Here is a 16,472-nt window from a genome sequence, read left to right as displayed (position 1 = left end):
ATCCTGCTTTGTGCATCGAGAGGCTCTAAGGATTTAGAAGTGAAGTGAGAGTAAAAGCCAGGAGATGGCAGTAGTGCAGCATCTTTGGATGCAAGCTACCGTTAAAAATGACAGAAGAAGAAGAAGATCTCACTTTGTGGTTTTTAGCACAGCTGGTTGCAACTGTCCTGAAGTCCTGCAGAGGGCAGCATTGCGCCTGCGTAGCTCCACCTGTGAGATTGTCAATGCGGTGAAGAAGAAGCAGCAAAACAAAGGTACCAGACGTTTTAACTGTTTGTAGGTTTTTATTATATACGAACAAAACCAGGTGCAAAATTTTTAGACTTATTTTAAACAAAAGTTAATATCAGTACTTTGGCGGCGCTTCCGCCCGAAAGGTTTTTCAAAGTTTTGCTTGACTTTTAGCTAGCTAACACGAATGTTTGGTCAGTATATGAGTGTTTTTTATTTGTTAATTAAACTGAAAGCGGCAAACACGCTGAAATAAACTTCATGTGAAACGTACTCGGTCTTCAGCTATTTTATATTTTCTAAGTAAGGAGTTCCTGTCGCGATAAGGACTGTAGTTTCCTTTACGCCCCGTTTAAACCTCTTCTTAACGGTTCCCTGGAAAAAGTTATGCAACACAATCCAGCAGGCAGAGCTTTGCTAAATGTGGAGCCACCTTTGATTCTGAAACACAGCCTGAAATCTCTTAATCAAGCTTTCTAGTAATTTATTTAAGTAGTTTTCAGGAATAGCTTTCCAGGCTTCTTAAAGGACGTTCAAAGTTGCTCTTTGGATGTCAGCTGCTTTTTAGTCTGTTCTCTGTCAACATGATCCCACAGGCTTCAATAATGTCGAGGTCCGGGCTCTGGGGAGACCAATTCATGACTGGTAGTGTTGCACTGTGTGTGTTTTCTGTGCAGGTGTTTTTACTGTGTTGGCAGTGTGTTTGGGATCACTCTCAAACTCCCTGTTTCTCTTTCCTTATACATTGATTCTTGACAGCTAATGAAACCATTTCTGATTAAGCTTTTGTGAACAGTAGCTGGATCAATGTTTTGGAGATAAAGTATGTGAATTTCAGGAGCGGGACCACGCCTCCAAACACGCTCCTTCCGGTTCTTATCTCTATCCGGTTGTTCAGTGATGACGCGACGAATCCTACTTCCGGGTCTAAAGTAGTCTGCGTTTAATATGGCTTTTGTGTTGTTAACATGTTTAATGTTTTGTATTTTCTTCTATTTGATCTCAAAAAGCTCCTAAAACAGTCAGTGATCCCTGTTGACCTCCCTCGGCTTTTATTACCACTAATCATTTATTTAAGCTCAGTTTTTAAAACCTTAGGATGTAACTACAGCCCAGCCCATGCAACAGTATATGAATGACTAACCTCGTATTGTGGATGGATTATCTCAGTTGTTCTCCTGGCTGAAGTTTGGTCCTTTTACAGCATCCTGCCATGCGATTACATTTGTTTCTGACCACCGAGAACACTCACGTTAACTTTTATCGAGTGGAAAAAAAGTTAGCTTGTTTATATTATGCTAACATAGCTGTGTCGCTAGCGGTCACGTAGCACATCATTATATACCAGCTAGCCCAACTTCAGTAACCCTACAAACGTCACTGCTGTTTAGTTTTCTGTCTTCATTTATGCTGGAAGTGATAACAGAGCTGTACGTTTTAATTTGTTTCCAAAACCCCGCAGTCAGGACATGCTATATTGTATTTAGATAGAAGCTAGCGAGCTAACTCCCTGCTAACTTCTAACTCCGTTAAATGTCATAAATTCCGTTTTCATGGATGCCTGGATGTTAAACTCAATTGTTACACCTGGTAGAGCAGAACGCTGATCATTTTATTAAAGATGAAAGACTTTAGACAGTTTTTCAACTCTCAGTAATGCCACAGTGATCGTTTGATATATGGACCTGCAGTGGAGTTTAGACCCAGACACGGCTAGTGACGTCAGACTGAACAACCGGATACGAGTCCCCCAGTTCTACAAACTGTTCGTTTTCGTGCCAGGCCCGGGAACTGCTGCCAGTACCCTTTGAGGCTTTCCCCAAACCGCAGCTCAGTTCATGTTTAAGCCATTCATCTTTATCTATTAAAACGCTGTCATACATAAAATGACTTCATCACTCAGGGCCTTTTTCAAGTCTTTGTTGGATTTTTTTTTTTTTTATCTGATTCTTAAGAACACGACTTTCTCTTCTTGTCTTGTGACACTTGTTCTTTAGTCTTCTTCTTGTCCAGTTTCATTTTTTAAGGGCACACTGTACATCCCACTGAGACATATCAAGTTTTCAGCTAATAGCTCTGAGGTTCACCTTGTTGTTGCAAAAATACTATTTTATGTCTGTTAAACTGTGTTATCTTTGACACTATTCATAGATTCATTTACTTTAACATAATATTTTAAGTTATATTTTGCTAAATTTTCAGTTATGTGTGGACAACACTGGTTCATCTCTTAGTTTAGGTGCCCCTTTTGACGTTTGAACGATTTATATGTCAGTGTTAAATGGACTTAAAATGAGTGAAAAGGCAGCTAATGTCCAAAGAAAGACCTTCGGAAAGCCTGGAGAACTATTGCTCAATACCCCTGTGAAAGAATCAAGAGTATGCTTCCTTGGAACCACAATATAAAGAAATGAGGGGTAGTTCAAGACTTGCACAATAGTGTATCATTTTTGCATGTTTCACAGGTCAAAATTGGTCTTTATGTATCTTATATCGAGCACTGGTCCAGGCACTGCATTTATCTTCTGTCTGAAATGAGATATTTAATTTCTCATTTTAACTTTGTTTTGGTGCTTCTCCCAAACATAAGTGTTGCTACATGTACATGAGCTGACTGTTTGATAAAGACCATGTCTTCCATAAAAAGTCAACAGTGTAAAAAAAAAAAAAAAAAAGGTCAGAAACTCAACATTTAGCACAGTCTAAATCTCGAGTTTTTATTTTTTCTGAGAGGGATTTCTTGAATGTGATCGTACCTCATTATTTGAAGCTTTGGTTACGGTTAAAGAGTATCTATAATTTTAACAGCATTTATATGATTAAAGTATAAAAGATGCTCTCTAAATTGGGATCTTTACCTCTAAATTAATTGTCTTAAAAAAATGTCTAGAATTTTCAATAAATAATCTTTTAGGTACTGTTTGTAAATTACTTTTTATGAGTTTTAAATCTTCCAAAATTAACTAAAGCTGTCAACAGAGTGTGAGGAGACAACTACTATGACTTTATGTCCAAACCATCTCTATACTGTATGGTGAGATAACTGAAGTTGAAATGGGGCCAAGCTATACTTTCATGTAACACCAGTTTGTACCCCCAGGTGATATAGTGGGTCACCACAAGGTTTGTTTTTTTTAACCTGGCAAGTAATCAGTAATATGCTGGCTCCATCCATGAGCCAGAGTGTTGGTGGAGGTGCATAGTGAAGATCAGAGCGAGATTCTTTGTGGATCTACAGATATGATAGGGTGCCAACTGTGGCGCTCCATGAAGGAAGTCAGTCAGGAGTAGAAGTAACAGATGGTTTCAAGGTGGGAGTTAGATTACTTCAAGGATTGGCTCTGAGCCTCTTCTTGTTTGCAGTGGTGATAGACAGAACTATGTTTGCAGACAACATTGAGCTCTGTAGGGAGGGAGGAGTGAAGGTGGAGGCGATGCTGGAGAGAGAAGAATGAATCATCTCAGGACACCTGCTGATAAAATGCTGCAGAGGGTACAATGCTGAAAAACCTACCATTAAGAAAGTGGATGGATGTTTTTGTTTTGTTTTTTCCCCCCATACTTAAAGCTTAAAATCTCATGTAGTCTTTGCACTCACTAAAGCTGTCCATTTTTGCAGAGGGATATATTAACATTCATAGCCTGGTTTATATAATATTACCTCTGCACTGATAAAAAGAAATATCCAGAATCCTCTCAGTAAACTCATGTTTACTTTGGGAGTAGAATTATGAACTTGACTTTATTTTCTGAAAACTTTTTTGTGACACTTGCAAAGCTTTTGTGAAGACTGGTGTGGCTAAAAACTGTACTACGAATTCATTTCTAACAGAGTTACCAGCCAACAACTGTCAGATTGTTTGTGTGTAGTTTCCTGATCCACACGATAAACCTCGGACAGATACACGACGTGGCTGGAGCAGATGATTGATGTATAATCATGTTTTATCCTCACTCTTGCAGAATGCCTTTCCATTTCTGCCCCCAGTGTGGGACAAAGTTACAGCCTGAATTCAGATTCTGTCCTTCATGTGGGGAGAAACTTCCCGGTCCTGAAAGTCCATTTCAATCTGAATCTGTGAACTCAAGTTTCTCCTCGCCTCTGAGAAATGCAGCAGCAACATCTGTAGTTAATCCAAGCCCCACTCCAAGCACGAGCTGTGAACTCAGTACAGGTGAATACAGGTGGCAGTATGTCATCAAATAAATACTTAAAATACCAAGTAATTTAACTTTAACAATCTCTCTCTGTGTCCAGCCCAGGGATTTGACACTTTAAGTTCGTTAACACCACGTCCTGCACTGCGAAGGACTCGCAAAACCCTTTGCCTGGACAAAGAAGGTAAAGAAGGTAAAGGAGATCATACAGGTTATCCTGTTAAGATGTCAGTTATAATGAGGTATGAAAACAGTATGAGTAAATTCAGCTGGAGCAGGGATGTCAAACCAAAGGGTTCAGCTCCCTGAAGTGTTTAGTTCTAAAAAACTCCACCTTTTGTAGCTTCACTGTGATTCCAGCTGGGCCCTTTCTTTGTGGAGTTCGTGCACTGGTGGGTCTGAAGACCTCGAAGTGTATAGAACAAACTTATAGTTAAAGTGCTTTGTAAATGTGAGTACATTACATTACACTGAAAGGCCATGGGAGGCTCTTCTGGCCTTTAGAGTGAATTAAAAATCACTTGGCTGATGGATGGCCCTGGAGTTTGGAATCGGGCTGGTAGATCAATGGTGCAAGAAAGCTGTCCTTAGTATACATTCAAGTACTGTGGCTTACATGTGGCTTATGATCTAAGCCATGTGTTTTATTCATGCTGTAAAATACTTGAGTTCTGGATCGATGACTTCATGAATGTCTGTTTTGTATGTTGTTGAGGGGTTTTTTTTTAAGATTTTGAAAATCTGTTGGGGTTTTTTTTTTTTTTTTGGCCTTTTCTGGCTTTATTGAATAGGAACAGTGAGGAGTGACAGGAAAGTGGAGGGAGAGAGAGAGAAGAAGACATGCGGCAAGTAATTTCGGATTCAAATATTGGCCGGCCGCTCTTAGCTATACACCATGTGGTTGCCTGCTCACCCCAGTGAGCTAAACCGGCTCCCCATGTCTGATGTTTTAGTGACGCAGATAAATACGAACCCTTCATTGATGTTTTGGGGGTTCACTTGTTCCCTGTACCTCTGTGCAACAAAAAAAAGTCTTTCTTTTACATTTTTGTTATCAGCGTGTCGTATCTCACACCTCTGGAAGTCAGCTAAACCCTGATCCGGTTCCTTGTGGCTTCAAAGATGTGATGTCATTTCTCACAGTCAAAGGAAGCTTTATTCCTTTTTTTCCCCCCAAAGTTTTTTTTATTGATTACTTTAACTCTTTACTCACTGTGCCTATAGATTACTCCACTTATTTTGTTCGTGTTTGTAATTATATTTGTCCCCCAGTTATTTATTACTTCTAAGTATATGTTATTATGCTTATTTAGATGCATAACCTTGTAGCTTATATTTTTTATGTTTGTCCAGACTGCTTTGTCTGGACAAACTAGTCAAATTAGTCATACTCAATCACAATCAGTTGAAGCCCTGAACCAGAAGTACTTTGCTTCCACAGATAATGACGCTGGGTTGCAGGAATCTCCACCAAAGAAGAACACGGTCACCTTTAAACTCGACACTGGGGCGCAGCCAATCGTAGAGTCTCCTGTTGCAAAATCTCCTCGATCTGGTGAGCAGAAGCACTGATTTATCTGCCCGTTCCTGCAGTTCTTTTATGAAATCTCCATTACCGTTCCTCTTTGCTTTGTTAACTGTTGCTGTGTAGTGCAAAGGAAAGGGAAGCTCTGCAGTCCTTTGAAAAAGCAGAAAGAAGAAGAAGAAAAGAAGCTGTCTGCAAAAACAGGCTGGATAGAGGGGAGATCAGCAGTAGATGGAGCTTCACCTGTTTCCTCACCAAACTCTAAGTCTCCTGCAAAAGGTGAGCTACACGTTGAATGATGTAACAGGAGCATGTTACACACATTGTTAAGTACACTGATAGGTTTGTATAAAGATCACAAAATGTTTAATGATCGGGAGCTTTATTGTTGTTCTGGTGTCGTTACAATCACCACATTTACTGCAGTTTTATTGCTGTAACAAGAGTAATCATTCATTTCTCTTAGAATATCTATTCAATTAATAATTTAATTACATTTTTCCCCCTTAGGCTTTTCAGAGTTACCTTTAAATTTAACCACTTCTTTTACAGAAGTGCTATGGTTCACTTATATACAAGAAAATCTCATGGGGGCCCCCCAATCTTAAATCCAATCAAAAATTCCTAATGCTCATCAGTCATGTGGAAAGCTTTTAAGGAGAACGTGTGAGAAACCTGCCACTCGGACACAAACTTCAATACAAGAACATTACATCTAGTTAAGACTAAGGAGTAAAGTCACAAACTAACCACCTCATCTTAATGGATTTAATTCACTTTTTATATAAATATTTAAATGCTTTCTGAGTGTACATACTTGTGAGTAATTTCAAACTGAATTTGTGTTTCTGTGGCCCACCTGCAGTACCTTTGCAGCCCACACTTTAGGAATCACTGTTATAAACAGAATTCACATAAAGCTTCTGATACATGAGAGGCAAATAGTAATAATAAAAACTAAATCCAAAGCTTCCCAGCGTGGATTAGTTTCAGCTTAGTAAAATAAATTTATCAATAAATTAAACTTAAGTTAAATTAAAATCAGTAAAGGCAAGGCAAGTTTATTTGTATAGCACAATTCAACAACAAGGTGATTCAAAGTGCTTTACAGAGACATTAGAAACAAGAACAAATAAAAAGCATGATTTAAAATTGATTAAAACAAGCAAAAAAACTAACTAATTAACAAACAAACAAAACAGTATATAAAATCAAAACAGATAAAATCAGAACAGTAGATAAGATCAGTAGTTAAATGTAAGTTTTGAAATTTAAGCTTAAAAGTGTGGATTTGGTGCTTTATTCAAATGCAGCTGAGAACAGGTGAGTCTTCAACCTGGATTTAAATAAACTGAGTGTTTCAGCTGATCTGAGGCTTTCTGGGAGTTTGTTCCAGATATAAGGAGCATAAAAGCTGAATGCAGCTTCTCCGTGTCTGGTTCTGACTCTGGGAACTGATAAAAGACCGGATCCAGATGACCTGAGGGATCTGGAAGGTTCATACTGGGTCAGGAGGTCACTGATGTATTTTGGTCCTAAACCATTCAGAGCGTTATAGGCCAGCATCAGAACTTTAAAGTCTATGCTCTGACGGACAGGCAGCCAGTGTAAAGACCTCAGAGCTGGACTGATGTGGTCCACTTTTTTGGTCTTAGTGAGGACTCGAGCAGCAGAGTTCTGAATGAGCTGTAGTTGTCTGACTGATTTTTTTTAGGTAGACCTGTAAAGATGCTGTTACAGTAATCAAGCCTACTAAAAATGAATGCATGGACTAGTTTTTCCAGGTCCTGTTGAGACATCAGATCTTTTATCCTTGAAATATTCTTGAGGTGATAGTAAGCTGACTTTGTTATTGTCTTAATGTGTTTTTCTAAGTTTAGGTCTGCATCCATCACTACACCCAAATTTCTCGCCTGGTTTGTGGTTTTTAGATGTATAGATTGAAGTTCTCTGGTGACCTGTAATCGTTTTTCTTTGGCGCCAAAGACTATTACCTCAGTTTTGTTTTTGTTTAGTTGGAGAAAATTGTGGCACAACCAGTCATTAATTTCCTCAATGCATTTACCAAGAGCCTGTACAGGGCCTCGGTCTCCTGGTGACATTGTGATATATATTTGTGTGTCATCTGCATAGCTGTGATAGTTTATTTTGTTGTTGTTTATAATCTGTGCCAGTGGGAGCATGTAAATGTTAAACAGAAGGGGTCCCAAGATCGAACCTTGGGGAACTCCACATGTGATACTTGTCTGCTCAGATGTGAAGTTACCTATTGATACAAAGTATTTCCTGTTTTCTAAGTATGTTTTGAACCAGTTTAGTACAGTTCCTGAAAGACCTGCCCAGTTCTCCAGTCGTTTGAGTAATATGTTGTGGTCAACTGTATCAAATGCTGCACTGAGATCCAGTAAAACTAGGACTGACATTTTTCCACTGTCTGTATTCAGACATATGTCATTAAACACTTTTGTCAGAGCGGTTTCAGTGCTGTGGTTCTGTCTAAAACCTGACTGGAAGGCATCATAGCAGTTATTCTGTTTTAAGAAGTAACTGAGCTGTTGAGAAACTGCTTTTTCAATGATCTTACTTAAAAATGGGAGATTTGAGATCGGCCTGTAGTTTTTCATTTGTGTCTTGTCAAGATTGTCCTTTTTCAGTATAGGTTTGATTACAGCAGTTTTTAGTGATTCTGGTAAAGAGAAATAGTCGTCTTTCTTTCTTCCATTTCTTCTAGTGTGCAGAAATTTTTTACAAATTCTTTGTACAAAAAGATTTTGTTGAGTCGATCACAGCACAGCATACTTTAGGTGTGTAATTTTGTGTGTGTGTGGGGGGGGGGTTATTCCTGCACTAATTAATTTGAAGTGTTTTCATTAACTTGCAGCAACTGGAAAAAATAAAGGCAGGAAGGCAAAGCATGCATCCTTTGTGGAACCGCTGCCTGAAGGTGAGGAGGTGACCGACACGACCGGCAAGAAGTGGAAGCTGATCAGGCAGCTCAGTCAGAGCGCAACCGAGCTGCTCTACGAAGGTAGGACTGGTCACAAGACATAAGGGGAACACATGAAAACAAAGACAAATGTACAATTGAAGAGTTTGACTCACGTGAAATAGTCGTGGTGATTGCTGATGTGCTGTGTCCCACTGAGCAAACTCAATATGAACAGCTGGCAGAAAACGTGTTTGAGGGAAGTCTAGTTGAGTTGTTGCAGCAGATGTTTCTGTGATGCATCGACCAGCTGTTATTGTCACTGAGAAGGAATATGGTCGCTGTCCCCAGAGTGTAACTATAAGCACACGTCTTTAAAAGGACTCACTCAGTGCAGCGTGTTCGGTGATGTTCTGGCATCCAAATCAGCCTGGGTGTGCTGAAGGAGCTCGGTGTGGTTTCTCATGGGAAGGAACTGATGATGAGCAGGGAAGGGCTGATTGGCTCTGAGCACAGCTCGAGTGGTCTGTATTCCCATAGTGAAACCCCTCACACGTTTATCAAAGAACCAGGGATTACGTTAAGTAACCCAACATCGCTGGCAGATGATAGTCCATGGATTTGAGATTGCATTTCAGCAAATTCTCTACATGCAGATGTTTTCTATCAGAGTACAACCAAAGCTGGATCATGCGTGACTGGTCAGAAGCTGGAGTGATTTACAAAAATCATGCCCCTCATCAAGGTTTTTAACCTTTAAAGTGATACTGGATGTACTATAAACTACAGCATACCACAAATAGGGAAACATAATAACTGCAGCCCACATTTAATGCAATCAGTCAAGTCTATATTCTATCTGTTTGAGTCCAGTAAACTTTATTAAAGCAAAGAGAGGACTAATCCAGTGTAGCTGGTCAACACTGCATTGCACTCCAGCAGGATAAACCAGTTGACTATTTATTGACTTAGAAAAGATAAATATTAATAGGAAATTTTATGATCACAGATGAATAAAGCGGTTTTTCTCTCTTCAGTTTCTCGGCCAAGCTCAAAGGAGTTGAATCACACCCTCAAACTGGTGAGTACAAACGGTAGATAAATGTGTCTGCTTTTCAGTTTATTTCCCAATAATCCGTTGAATTGCTCTCTACTTTGTTGTAATGCTTCTTCTGCTCCTGAATTTCCCTGTGCCAAAAAAAATCAAAGTTATATTTTATTTTTCACTTTTAGGGAACTAAAGATGGAAGAATCTTCAATGAACAGAACTTCCTGCAGAGAGCTGCTAAACCGGCGTCCGGTGAGGATTTATTGTGCTTTTCTGTCACGTTTAGAAGCCCATAATTACCAGAATTAGTTCCCAAAGCTGATTTTATTCTGATTTCAATAAAGACAGAGGATAAGTTTCTGTGACGGTTTCTATCACCTACGGAGGGTTAGGATGTTTTGTCTGTGCACAGAACATTCACTTTGACACAAAGGATTTAAATTACCAGGTGACTCAAAACTAAACTCTCAAAGGTGACAAATGAGTCAGAAAGAAACGCTAACAGCTGAGGCATGAAGCTGTAATACATCTGTTTGACTTGATAGGCATCAGAGGAGCATTGTTGTGTCTTTAACCCTCATCACAGCACAGCAACTTCACCCTTTGGCTTGTGGACTCCTGTTTTAAAACCTTGATTTGACGATTTCTGTCATCACATTCTCAGTTTTATTAAACCAGACGGCGAGGGCCGCAATCTCTAACAGGGGCCGTGAATTACAGATTGACCATCATGTGATATTCAAAGCGCTTAAGCTGTTGATTTGGTGACGAACTCTTCAGGGAGGTGTATTCAATGATAAGGGTCATTTTCTCATAGATGTTTGTTTTATAGCGAGAAGAGTCGCCCTCTGCTGGCTGTGAGAAAGAATGTAGATTGAAAACTTTTCTGAACTGACTTTTCAGACTCTGAAGGCAGTGCATCTGTACATATACACAGTGTTTTCTGCCTGTGTGATGATTTTCCTACTAAAACTTGTTTTCTCTGTAGTGGAAAAGTGGGTCAAGCAAAACAAGCTGGACTTCCTGGGGATTCCTTCCTGCGTTGGCTTTGGTCTCCATACAGACTCGTACAGGTGTGAGCTTTACCTGCACATACAAAACATATGAAAGCATCTTACCTTGACCTGTAAATCTGTTTACATTAATTTCATTTTATTTTCGTTTCTGTAGGTTTCTAATTTTTCCCAGCATTGGCGAGTCGCTCCAGTCCATCATCAAGAAAGAAAATCAGCCTCTGTCTGAGGAAGTTGTTCTTCAGCTGGCCTATAGAATAGTTGGTGTTTTTGAATTGTCTAGTCACATAAATACTCTAAAAGTGGACCTTTTGTACTTTTTCCTCTTCTTAATAATGCTTATTTATCTCTTACTGGACTTTTGTGTAGACACAGTCTGAAACGAGCTGCTTTAGCTCCTCTTCCTTTAACCTTCTATTCTGTTCAGTTCAATTTTATTTTATTTATACAGCACCAAATCACAACAACGGTCACCTCAAGGCGCTTTATATTGTAAGGTAGAACTTACAATCATACATACAGAGAAACCCCCAACAATCATTTGACTCCCTATGAGCAAGCACTTTGGCAACAGTGAGAAGGAAAAACTCCCTTTAAACAGGAAGAAACCTCCGGCAGAACCAATTTTCCACTTCTGTTCACTAAACTGTGATGTTTTGCACTAACAGAGGTAGAGCAGCGACATTTAAAACTGCAGAAACTGCATGCACAAAGTAACGATGAAGAGCTTTCACATTGTGTGAGGTAGATGAAGGAAACAGTATACGAATGATAAACATACAGAGCCATTAAAAAAAATCTGTGTAAAATATAATGAGGTTATAAATAATCCCACTTGGTCATTTTAATCAATACCTGAGCGTCACCTCTGAAGTAAAAAAACAAAACAAAAAACCCACAAAAAACGAGCTCCTGCTCCACTCCTGAGACCCACTTCTTTAAGCCAGCTGGTTTCTGATTGGCTGACCTTCACAAATGGAAGGCTTGGACAGCAAGTGGGTGGGGCTTCTGGAGTTGTGTGTCTGAGAAGAACTGGAAAGCACAGTGATTACTTTTCTTTGTGCTGACCTGTTTATGTGTGCCCATCGTTGTTCCCATTTCACAAGCACTAGAGACAAAATTCTAATGGTTTTGGAAAGATGAGTTATTATTTTAATTTTAGAGCCAGAATTACAAAATAAATCCATTAGGCCTGGGCGATAAAGCGTTAAGAGACTAACTTTTCTTTTCCCTTGCAGTTAGACGTGCTGCACTACATCCATTCAAACGAATACGTTCATGCGGATATCAGTGCCGAGAACGTGTACATAAAACAAGGACAGAGGTCACAGGTAAGACGTGCTCTGAGCTTCAAACTGCACTACTCTGTCCTGAAGTGTGTGTAACCAGGCTGCTTCTGTGTGTTTGTGTGTGTGTCTAGGTGTACCTTGTAGGATACTGCCATGCCTTCAGGTACGGTCCAGGAGGAAAGCATGTGGAGTACCGTGAAGCCAGCCGAACGCCACACGAGGGCACCGTCCAGTTCATCAGCCTGGACGCGCATAAAGGAGCAGGTGTGTTGCCTCTGTGGTCCACTGAGCCATCTGTAGTCTGTCAGTGTCACTAAATCATACTTCATCGTGTAAGCTGCTGTAAACCAGAGCGCTCTGACCACGCTCCATCTGGCCAAACACTGGCTTCACATCTGCTTCTCCTTTCGGCTGCTCGTGCCACAGTGGATCATCTACCATCCTCCTCCATCACACCAACCATTTGCGTCACTACATCCATCCTTCTCTGTGGCTTTCCTTTTTTCTTTCTGCCTGGCAACATCCATGGCTTCACATTAGTATGATTTTATTTTCACATGTGAAGGTGGTTTTTGTTTTGTTTTTTGTTTTTACAGATTTTGAAGTTAAAAGGTACAAATTTCACCCGTGGAAAAACAAGGAGATGTTTTTGTAAATCTGAGGTCTTTTTTTGTTTACTGATTTTTGTCATCACACTCTTTCAGCTCCATCTCGCCGCAGCGACCTGCAGTCTTTGGGTTACTGCATGCTGCACTGGCACACTGGATTGCTGCCGTGGACCGAGCTCACTCAACCACAGCAGATAGCCACCGAGAAACAGAGGTAAGAGAGAGATAATCTGTCATTTTTGTGTAATTTTAACCTTCTGTGTGAAACAAAATGCAAATAACACATGGCTGCAGGTACATGGAGGATGTTCCTGCACTTCTGAGCCAGTGCTTTGGGAGGAGGAGCGTTTCCAGTGAGTTCCAGTGTTTCTTCTGTATCATATACCACATTTTCCTGCATTTTCTTTGGTGATATCTTTCTGTTTTTTGTGCTCCAGGAGCATTTCAAACGTACCTGACTGCAGTGATGGCTCTGCAGTACTCCGAGCAGCCCAATTACTCAACGCTGAAGGCCGGACTCAGCGACGCTTTAGTGCAGCTGGGGGCATCGGTGGAGGAGCCCCTCAATTTTTAGGTGAGGACACACCCGCCTTTACTGAAACTCAGAAATAAAGATGTTCACATGCACCTGAGGCAAGTTCAACATACCCAGAATAGCTTTTCTTTACCTGATGTCAGCAGTCAGCTCATTTACCTGCCTTCTGAATAAAAGGTCAACGAGGCTCAGGTGTTGTGTTTTAGGAGCATATTTTTAAAAAGTTGCTTTAAAAGTAAAAAGTTTAAACATATTCTCCAAGATCTTAATATTTCTCATTGATGCTCATCACATAGAGCCTCTTTGTATCTGCACAGAGATGGTGGTGCTGTTTTTAGACAGCTGATTGGTCACTGGGAGGTTGATTCATATTTGTTGATCTCTTAACAGATATAACAGCATAAGTTACCATGGTGATACCCCAGTAAGACTTGAAACATCTTTGTAAAACTAAAATTTTCAGATAAGAAAAGGAAGAAACTGAGATTCTGGGTTCATCCGATTCTGAGTTTCTCACAGGATTAATTTTTTTTAATTAATAGATCTGACCAATCAGGTCACTGCATTTGGCAACAAGTGCAATCATAGCTCAAAATGTGCGCCAGTACTTAATAAACAGTGATATAGAAATAGTAAGATAACACTATTTTACCTCAGACACAGCTGGACGCTGCTTCAGGTCAGTCGGCCTCTGAAATGATTTCTTAGCCTTCTCAGATGTGGCTCCAGCTCTGATGACAAGAGCTGAAACTGCCCCACTGACATCCTGAAATATGTACGAAAGCTGTTGTGATACAGCTTCTACTGCTGGATCAAACCATGAAATTCTCCCTGCTGCTGCCTTCTTCTGAGAATCGAATGAACCCAGAATCTCAGTTTCTTCCTTTTCTTGTTTAAAAACATCAGGACCAGCTCATCATCGCTTCATGTCGACTTCATTCTCTTTAGATTTAGTTTTTCTGAGGGCAAACCTTTTGTAAAAACCCTTTCAGTGTGTATACACGTTACATGACAAGTTCAGATCTGAAAAATTTTGAATTTCGTGTTGTTTCGTGCTAAAGACCCCTTGCTCAGCCTCAAAGCCTGTATCATAGTACAGGACTGTTCTTTGCAATCAGATATTAAAAAGTATTATTTATACACTGATGTCATTATGAATTACATCTGTTGGAGACATTATGTTTATTATTTACAGCACAGGATGCAAAGCTAGAGGTGGCAGATGAACATGAGGTAAAGATGCTTAGATTTTCATTGGGCGTGACTGAGATGGAGGGGATTCGAAATGACTTCATCAGCTCAGGGACAGCTCTGAGTTAGTGAAGCGGAGGGTTGGTGTTAGGAATAGGGTAAGATGGAGGTAGATGATCCGCTGTGGTGACCCCCAGTCAAAAGAAGACATACAATCTTCAGATAAAGCTGCCACCGTTTATATGAAAGGGCCCTTTATCTATGTAGCCGAACAGGCAAAATCCAAGCAGACTGAACGCATACGGGGATTATTACTGTGATCAGATGAGATTATCAGAGATTTAATTAAACCAAACTGAAGCGTTAAAACTGACATCAACCTGACAGCGATGCTGCATATGTATCAAACCCTTTGAGTCTGACTAATCTTTGTTTTATTTTCAGAGAGATCGCACAAAAGAGACGACACTGAAAGATCCTGGAGTTTTCTTATTTTAAAGTCGTGTTTAAATGCTGATGCTTTATTGCACTGAAAGTCATGAGTTTATTAGGTAAACGATTCATTGGTTTTACAGTTTGTGTGTGTGTGTGGGGGGTTTATCATCTTTATGGACCTGTTGAGGCTTCTGTGGTTTTCAGCCTCAAAGAAATACAAGTTTTAAATTCCTAAAGCACTGATTTTTATATTTTGTGTGTTGCAGTGTTGTTAGGTAGTTAGATTTAACAGGGTGATTTTTATAACAGATGTTTTTTTTTCTGTTGACTTATCCTGCTGAACATTTCAACAAATAAAATATCGACATTTCTTACAGTGACTCAGTGAGCTTTGATATTTTCTGATAAGAATACATCGTCTGGTTATTGCTACCTGTTATTCTTTCTTTTTCTTTTTTTTCAAGCTCCAGATTTTTGTCCCTGAATTTTGGGAGAGTAGCTTTGCATGACTCAGAGTTAAAAATAATCCTTATTTATCTTTTACCGGACCTTTGTGCACATCTCGCCCATTTTACCTCTTTATACTTTACCTCCACTCTTCTGATTGGTCGTAGCTCACAAACAGAAGGCTGAGAAAGGCTGAGGCTGTTGGCTCACAGGAATTACACAAACACACACTGACCTCTTTATTTGAGACTTTTGCCAAGCTTAACCCTCACACAACCCAACTGTTTTAGTAACCATAACCAGTCTCTGTCAAATGAGCTGTTTTCATCACCACTGAGGGCATCGAGTTTCTGCCTTGAGACGTCTGTATCAGTTAATAATGTTACTGTGTTTGAAGAGAGCAGACAGGGAAAAATTTACAATAAAATTAAAACCTGAGTGTAAGAAAAATGTGTCATGTGGAGATGGTCAACAATAATACTCGGTCAGTCTGCAGTGTTTAAATGCCAGTCAGTGGGTATTAAAGGCTCAAAGTGTGCCAAGAGCACATCTCCCACACCTTTTATACCACCAACAGTCTGAACTGTTGACTCGTCAGACCAGACAAAGTTTTTCCAACCTTCTACTGTCCAGTTTTGGTGAGCCTGTGTGATCTTCTGCTTTAAGGGTCAGTGTGGTGTTCAAAAAGGAATTTTCACCCTTTGGATATTTTCTATATTTTGACCGACTCTCTGTAAACTCTAGAGATGGTTGTGTGGGAAAATCCCAGTAGACCAGCATGTTCAACATCACTTAAATCACCTTTTCTCTCCATTCTGATGCTCAGTTTAAACTTCACGTGTACCTGCCTAAATACATTTGAGTTGCTGCTATGTGACTGGCTGATTAGATACTTGTGCAGCTGAACAGGTATACTTATAAAGTAGCTGGTTAGTTTGTAGTAAGAAACAATTTTAAAAGTAAAAATGCAACAACAGGAAGTATAAATATCCATAAACAATCCCACTTTGGTCACTTTAAGCCTTTGGTGGGAGGCTGCTCATATAACCATGACTGAGCGGTATCT

At 39.8% G+C, this 16,472-nt stretch overlaps 1 protein-coding gene across 4 annotated transcripts; it reads left to right on the top strand.

Annotated features, from left to right (window-relative positions):
- Nucleotides 1–49: 49 nt before the first annotated feature.
- vrk3 (VRK serine/threonine kinase 3) lies at nucleotides 50–15,331 on the top strand. 4 transcript variants are annotated; one of them, XM_082538375.1, is made up of 16 exons: nucleotides 149–254; nucleotides 4,195–4,406; nucleotides 4,490–4,573; nucleotides 5,831–5,944; nucleotides 6,041–6,193; nucleotides 8,796–8,942; nucleotides 9,878–9,921; nucleotides 10,074–10,140; nucleotides 10,877–10,961; nucleotides 11,059–11,161; nucleotides 12,140–12,232; nucleotides 12,322–12,454; nucleotides 12,895–13,012; nucleotides 13,093–13,151; nucleotides 13,236–13,372; nucleotides 14,969–15,331. In XM_082538375.1, exons 2-15 carry the CDS (start codon nucleotides 4,196–4,198, stop codon nucleotides 13,370–13,372), a joined length of 1,548 nt encoding a protein of 515 aa, XP_082394501.1. In that variant the 5' UTR covers nucleotides 149–254; nucleotide 4,195; the 3' UTR covers nucleotides 14,969–15,331. The 4 variants fall into 4 exon arrangements, with proteins under 4 accessions (XP_082394502.1, XP_082394501.1, XP_082394499.1 ...); XM_082538373.1 differs by having other exon boundaries at nucleotides 4,490–4,582; XM_082538374.1 differs by lacking the exon at nucleotides 149–254 and adding an exon at nucleotides 776–876 and having other exon boundaries at nucleotides 4,490–4,582.
- The last annotated feature ends 1,141 nt before the right edge of the window (nucleotides 15,332–16,472 follow it).

Source organism: Aulonocara stuartgranti (assembly GCF_965226115.1).
Source record: "Aulonocara stuartgranti genome assembly, chromosome: 1".
NCBI classification, from domain to species: Eukaryota; Metazoa; Chordata; class Actinopteri; order Cichliformes; family Cichlidae; genus Aulonocara; species Aulonocara stuartgranti.
This window is presented reverse-complemented; position numbering and strand designations above follow the sequence as displayed.

Bases quoted from the DNA above. Each gene is read 5' to 3' on its own strand.
- vrk3 (XM_082538373.1), top strand. From the start codon at position 4,196: ATGCCTTTCCATTTCTGCCCCCAGTGTGGGACAAAGTTACAGCCTGAA. The intron at 9,922-10,073 runs GTGAGTACAAAC...TTTCACTTTTAG, and splicing joins TGAATCACACCCTCAAACTG to GGAACTAAAGATGGAAGAAT. The intron at 10,962-11,058 runs GTGTGAGCTTTA...TCGTTTCTGTAG, and splicing joins CTCCATACAGACTCGTACAG to GTTTCTAATTTTTCCCAGCA.